The following is a 7,500-nucleotide window of genomic DNA, read 5'->3' as shown; positions in this document are numbered from 1 at the left end:
CAACTTTTTTCGGCGCGCTGCCTTTATGCGAACGTTTTTTTTCTTCTTTCCCGCGCGGTTTATAAATCAATTCGGCATAAGTACTTTTCTAGACATTTGAAATTGATACTGCGTGTAATTTCATAGATATGTAGACACATTCGTAAAAATATACACCCACACATAGTTACACATGCACACGGTCACCCGCACACAAACACACAATATATATACCTATACATATAATAAATAATATACATATATATATATATATATATATATATATATATATATATATATATATATATATATATTATATATATATATATATACATATATATATATATACATATATATATATATATATATATATATATATATATATATATATATATATATATATATATATATATATATATATATATATATATATATATACATATACACACAATTACACATAGCCATACACACAGGTACTGACACATCCCTTTTTTCTTGTTTTTCTTTTTCTTTTCTTTTTTTTCTTTTCTATCTTTTCCTTTTTATCTCTTTCTTTCTTTCCTCCTTACTCTTTACTTTCTCTTTCTTTCTCTCTCTCAAGCAAATGAATCAAGTGGCATACAATCATATACAATTCATTATCATTTAAATATTTTGCCCTAGTATTATCTTTTTTCCTCATCACAATTCCCCAGTTATGTTATTAATAAGCAATTTCCTTTTCCTTCTTTGAAATTTGCAATTTCTTTCTGGCTTCATGTTTCTATTTGTTTTATCTTGATATTGTGCAAATTTCTTACTTTTCTAAAAGCCTGCTACTGTACATTGAATTAAGTACTTTTCATTTTTTTTACTATTTGTTTTCGTATTTTTTGGAAACCTTCAGTCATTGAATTAGATATTTCCTGGCCACAGTTTCTTTACGTGTGAAGAACCGACCTTTCATATTACAACTGACAAGAATTTACCACAGTCAGCTGATTAGTTATTTTTCTAATATATGAACTTTGTCTTGCAACTTGCTATATAATTCATATCATGTAGAAAATATAAACATGAGAATGACTTCATTCAGAAAAAAAGTAATTACAACTTAAAAAAAAAAAAACAAGTAATAACAAGTAATGTACCATACTGATTAATATAAATTGGAACCCATTGATTCCATCAATTTTCTTGTTTTGCTTAGCTGTCCATTCTCATCTGAATCTTCTATATATAACACTGACTTTTTTTTTTAATAATCAAACTTTTACTTTTTAAAATTAATCTAAAGGACTGACAATAAAATACATGTACAAACTTCTCTTTAATATATCTAAAAGAGGTTTACTAAAGCATACATAATGATCACATGACAAAAAAAAATTATGGGTAATAAGAAATGTATAAAAATGTAGAGGAATTAAAAGTTTACACGAGAAATTCATTGTCTCATGTTCCAAAAATAAAATACTGTGACAGTAGCATCCACGCAGAAAGCAGTGGTACTACCACTAAACAACAGCATCACTGCACTATGCTTAGTTGCTGCCATCATAATATAAATGATCTCTTCCTTGAGAGACACTGGATATTTTAACTTAAAAAAAATACTAAAAGAAATTAAAAGGACATGAAAATTATCACGATGACTGTAAGGCATAATTCACATCATCAGTAGATATGTTTAGACGAAGCCGGAGATTTAAGTCGTTGCGGGAATGTTCAGTGAGAATCAGTCGCTGGGAGGTAAGCCTATTAACAATACACATTACCTCTGACATTGTTGATGGTTCCACTCCTGTAGGAAAAGCATTAAAGGTTTTATTAGTTGTCTTTTATCATATTCATTATTTCATTTTTTTTATTGTTATCCTCATGTGTAAAGAAAATGAAACAAACTAACAGGCTCATCATGAAAGCAAATAAAGAGCATACATACATACATAAATATATACATTCACACATACATACATAAATACATACATTCACACATACATAACTAAATACATACATTCACACATACATACATAAATACATACATAAATACATAAATACATACATACAAAACAAATAAATGATGCATAAATACATACATACAAAACAAATAAATGATGCATAAATACATACATACAAAACAAACAAATGATGCAAGCTTAATAAATTATTTTTTCCAGATTAGGTGTTAAAAAAAGGTTTAATTACCATCAAATCTGCAAAGAGAGTTGTACTGATCCAATACTCGTACGAATACTGCTTCCTCTAGACCAGTCCGTAAGAATTCAGATACAACAGCACGCAGTACGTTCTTCTCCATCAAGCTGCAGCTCCTTTAATTTAATAATTAATGTTTAAATATAAAGCATGTAACCATGGATCAACTGATAAAAATGACATTAACAAAAACAATAACAGCCATACTCAATATCACAAAAAAATCAAAAAGTGCAATAATCCTAAGGACTATACTATTACTACATCTACTAAAGCTATAATTCTGCTATTATTCTAACTCTTTTGACATCATACCTAATGGCTGTAATCTTTGGTGAGGTAAACATCTCCTTCAGTGCTTGATCAACATGCAACATGCCAACAAGAGCATTTCTTTTCACTGGAGACTTCATGGGAGACTTCATTGGACTAGGTGGCATGGTCTTTGTCTCTGCAATCTCTGTAGCTCTTCGACAAATATCTAGGGCTCGTCTCGCATCTCCAGACACTGCAGCTACTTTACGGGCAACAAGTTGGACGGCATCAGGATCAAAGGCATTTATGCCCAAGAGCCGAGATAACACAATTTCCTGTAAGGTGTAGAAGTGTCAAGAAGCTTGAATGATTGATATATTTAACTTTTTGGCATACTCATTTTTAAAATATGTATAATCATTCTTAATGTAAATATGTAATTCTACTTCAAGTCATTACCTGTAGCTGTTTATGAGTGTATGGCTGGAAAGTCATACGTGTAAGACCAAGCCTCGAGGCCACACGATTGATCATGATACGTTCTGGCAGATCCATGGTATTTGCAATTGCAACAACAATAAGCTTGCTCCCTGGGCGGCATGGCCAATCAAACAAGTTGTACATCACATCCTGGTAAAAAACAAAATAAAATAATATTATGTATGAAATCTTCTGCTAGTACTGTCCACTCATGTATCTAGTTTGTGACTTTATACCTCCACTTGCACTTCATAGAACAGCTCTTACCACATCAGACAGTATAAATGGTCTAATGTTTAAACTATGTGTTAGATACTGTTGGTTACTAAGGCAATGACTGAACATGAAAGTCTTCTACTTTGCTGTCTTTTCTGAACCAGTGTCAAAACAAAACCACATGGTATTACAACAGAAAGGTAATGTGTTCTTAATATAAGGAAATAGCCATAGCAAATTTTTTATTTTGCATGTGTTGAGCCACAATGCACTTCTGCATTCAAGAAATATTATCAACATCAAAGCTTTTGATCACTTAGCAGATGAAATGACTGATAAAATGTGTATATATTCTAACCTGTTTCCGGGTCCATAACAAATCCAGTTCATCTACTAAAAGAAGTGTAGGCTCCCTTCGTGGGGCAGGAGTTGAAAACCTTTTTTCTAGGAGAGATGAGGCATGATCAGCTGTTACTTTATTGCCTGTGAGACCTTTCCAAACCTGAAAGAAAAAGAAAATGACCACTGTACCACTGTTATGAAAGTACTGATAAATAACAGTACAGTAATTCAAAACTTTTATTTCTGCATAGTCTCTTAAGGCTATAGTCACCCAAACACATGCACATCTTACCCAATAATTTCAGATACCAAAGAAATATTTAAAAGAAATTGTTATCATTCTCTATCTTGGAAAGTCAACATTTACTACCAAGAAAGTGTGTTCATTATTCTATGAGCATACACTACATCAAAAAAAGAAAATCAATAAACATGTTACAAATACATACAAGCTCACACTGCAAGTTTAGCAGCAAAAGAACAGCTTACCTGAACCCAGAGTTGATGAGGTTCTGTAAGTCGCATTGCATTCACCTCCAGATATGTGAAACCTGGTAAGTCACCCCCTTGACTACATTCCTGCAACAGCCGCACAACTTCCCTTACTGTGGCTGTCTTGCCTGTTCCTGGTACACCACTTATGTACCTGCAAAAAAGCAAACACAAGATGAAGCAAGATACTAAATGTGTCATGTATAAAATAGTCAATTTTCAAATGAATCCACATGATAACAACTATTTGTAAATATTACTATAAATATTACTGTAAAAATCTACCACAATAATACAGGCAATATTACAAAGTAAAATAAAGCAAAAGACAGAAATATCTTCAACATGGAAACTTACATGCAGCCTCCAGTACCATCAAACAGCTTTCCTTCCACAAAAGAGTAAATTTCTTGGAACTCATTCTCTCTGCAAGGAAGCGATTCAGGGACTGCTGAAACATGAAGGTTTTCTCGTGCCTTTTCAAGAGGTGTTTGTGGATGCTTAACAGGTCCTTGGCGAGAAGGCATGCCTGGCGTTGCAGACTGGCGGCGTGATGTCTTAGAGGGAGTCTTAGAGGGCGTCTCTGTCTTGATCTGTCTCTTTGGTCTGTGGTTAATTTGAAAAAATGCATTGAACATCCTTGATAGTAAAACAGGGTTTACAAAATACAAGAAAATGTAGGATAAATTACAGAAAAAGATCCTATACAGAAATAGAACACAAGAGATTGAGTATTCCTAATTTAATCTAAATTAATCTTGAAGACACCTTCACAAACTTTAAAGATATCCCAAGATTTGTGTAGCAAAGGGATATTCTGACCCTCTAGAGCAACAGTTATCTAATGACACAGATTCTTCTCTCAACTTCTGCAATAAATATGTATGAAATAAAAATTATATCATTAAAATAACTAATTAAATGGGAAACTTCTGCTTTACTGGACTAATAAAGGTGCTGTATATTTGGTTGGACAACATGCCTTCACTTCATTATTACCATTTTCATGATCTTAACCATTATTGTTAGCTTCCTAATGTCTTCAACCAAAAGCTGTCAACATTTTACCAATTTATCATATTACATAAAAAGGTGAATTAACAGGCTAGAAATATACATCAAAATACACAATAAACACAGAAGGGAATCATGACACAGACTGGAAACTGCTGCCCTTGAGTTTAACAACAAGTCCTATTGCAAATATATTTCCAATATTGTCAAGGATGTGAGAAAAACATTCTTCCTCATGATATTATAAACATTACCTATTAGTTTATATTCTGTACAACATTATACCCTAGCAATTTCTAATCATTATTACAAAAGCAATAGTGTTCCTCACCTGCCACGCTTCTTAACAATGGGTTCAAAATCTTCATGTTCATCTTCATCATGTTCTTTAAGATCCCTGCGCGTCTCAAATCTTTCACCACATTCCCGACACTCAAACCTCTTCTTCGTTGTACTCTTGGATTTGGGCCTTCTTGGTGTTTTCTTGGGTGTCTTAAGTTCATCAGGGAAAGGCAGATCCTCAGTGTCAAAATCTATAACTTTTTTGGCATTTTGGTTGACTCTGGTTGCCCGTTTGACTGTTGGCTTCGAGCTGGTGGACTTTGGAATATCATCTTCACTATCAAGGTCTACGAGTTCACTCTCTGCCTCACTATCGCTGCCGAGTAAGTCTGTTATTTCTGTGTCTTTCAGAGCCCGGACTTTTCCAACCTGCTTTATGCTGTCAATTTTTTCCTTGGGAGACATAAGGGATATTGGGGACAAACAATTTTCAGCTTTCCCAGGTGATTTGATATCGGGGCTCTTCTTGCTCTTCTGGGCTGCTTTAAACTCTGGAGACATGGGGGTGATATTCCCATCCTTATCAATATTACCATCATTCAGTTTCCTATAGCAGACAATCTTTAACTTCCGGCCTGATCCTGTTTGCCTCTCGACACGAGTCATGTTCTCATCGCTGATAACTCTAGACAGTCTTTCATCCTTGGGAGTGTGGGTGGCACTGGAATTTGATTCTGGTCGTAATCTTTTGTTTTGAACACTGAAGTCTGAATCTGAAGCTTGTCGTTTCAGTGATTTAGGTACATTATTATTTTCTAGAAGACCTGGCTTCAGTTCAACTCTTTTCAACTTTATGGTTATATTATTCCTAAGCAGTTCAAACTTTGCACTTTCTCCTGTTATAAAATAAATAAAAAAGAAGAATTACAAGAGTAATACCATTCAATGGAAGTACAGAAGCATTTCTCTTACTTCACAGAAAAAAGATAAAAAGGAAAAATAAGGATGCATGTGGTGACAAGACAAATTTTCTAATACACCACTATACTACCTTATTAATTAAAATTACTTTCCTTTGGCTTGTTCAAAATCTAATGTAAACACAATGTTATAATACACAAACTTTCTTTACCTTTTCTAAAATTAATTGTAATCATTTAACTTACCCTGAAACTCAATGTCTGGTGAACAATCTCGAGATGTCGCCTTCCTCTCGCTCTTGGGGGTTCTTGGAGCATTCTCTTTCCCACGTTTCTTCTGAGGTGTAACTTGTGCTCTAGCTGTTGCACTTGGTGTATTGCTTTTGAGGTTTGTCAAATCATTTGCTAATGAGCGACGAGCTGTATGCCTGACAACAAAAATAATAGAGTAAATATGCACAGAGTTTACCTGTGTTGAGTTGTCAGAGACAAAAAGAGTTTTTGATTTACTGAATAGTCTCCTCCCAAATATATCTTAAAATAGGTAGGCAAAATTAGATAATGAAGAATGTAGCCATATATTACAGATCTGATGTGAAAGATATGATACCAGAGAGCATTTTACCTATTCATCTCCATGATCACACAATGCCAGTATCAATTGGCAACAGAGAATATACATTTCTTCAAGAGCGTAACAAAGTGCATGGTTCCAGAGCTTCGATCTCTTGTTACAAGAAAATAATGTGATATGAAAAGAATACCAATGAAAAAATATAAACAATGTGAAAAATAACAGGCAGTTTGAAGAAACAACTTTACAAACACACCTACACTCAATAGATTAATTGTTCTATTAATCAAAAAAGTGCATTACCCCAAACTAAATATTTTTAAAAATTGAAACATCTTGCTAATACAAGTTTTCTAACATCAGTTTACTAATACTACATTAAATGGCTCTGCAGTCATTACAACCAAATTTACAATGTTCTTGTGCATCTCACCTATTAACTGTAGGCTGTGAAGATCCTGGGTCTTCGAGAGGATAGAAGCGGGGGTTCTTTCCACCAAAACTGAACCGACATACAAAAAAAGGTCCAGGACATTTTGTAGTTTTTGGCACAGATGCAGGATCAACCTCAGTTGCAACTTCTTCAACCTGTTCAAAAATACATCATAAAGATATAAAAAGGTAGTCTAGATAATAAGTTTAATTACAAGTCAAAATCACCTAAACTATGAACTGCATACAAAAATTGCCTTCAGAATTGATTTTTCAAGATGGTTTACTAAGCTGGTACATTCATATGACATCATTAAA

The 7,500-nt window shown here is 33.5% G+C and overlaps 1 protein-coding gene across 1 annotated transcript in view; it reads right to left on the bottom strand.

Annotated features, from left to right (window-relative positions):
- Positions 1-1,275: 1,275 nt before the first annotated feature.
- Positions 1,276-7,500, bottom strand: part of Orc1 (origin recognition complex subunit 1) — a 40,197-nt gene continuing 33,972 nt past the window's right edge. The window contains exons 5-14 of the mRNA XM_027369390.2: positions 7,184-7,338; positions 6,423-6,604; positions 5,306-6,152; positions 4,318-4,566; positions 3,958-4,114; positions 3,485-3,628; positions 2,890-3,060; positions 2,491-2,765; positions 2,167-2,291; positions 1,276-1,762 (exon numbers count right to left, since the gene is read on the bottom strand). Coding sequence (XP_027225191.2) covers positions 1,605-1,762; positions 2,167-2,291; positions 2,491-2,765; positions 2,890-3,060; positions 3,485-3,628; positions 3,958-4,114; positions 4,318-4,566; positions 5,306-6,152; positions 6,423-6,604; positions 7,184-7,338 — 2,463 coding nt within the window. The 3' untranslated portion in view covers positions 1,276-1,604. The remainder of the gene's footprint in view (positions 1,763-2,166; positions 2,292-2,490; positions 2,766-2,889; positions 3,061-3,484; positions 3,629-3,957; positions 4,115-4,317; positions 4,567-5,305; positions 6,153-6,422; positions 6,605-7,183; positions 7,339-7,500) is intronic.

This window comes from Penaeus vannamei, chromosome 12, assembly GCF_042767895.1.
Source record: "Penaeus vannamei isolate JL-2024 chromosome 12, ASM4276789v1, whole genome shotgun sequence".
In the NCBI taxonomy this organism is placed as follows: domain Eukaryota; kingdom Metazoa; phylum Arthropoda; class Malacostraca; order Decapoda; family Penaeidae; genus Penaeus; species Penaeus vannamei.
The sequence above is the reverse complement of the archived record's forward strand: the minus strand, read 5'-3'. Positions and strand labels throughout refer to the sequence as shown.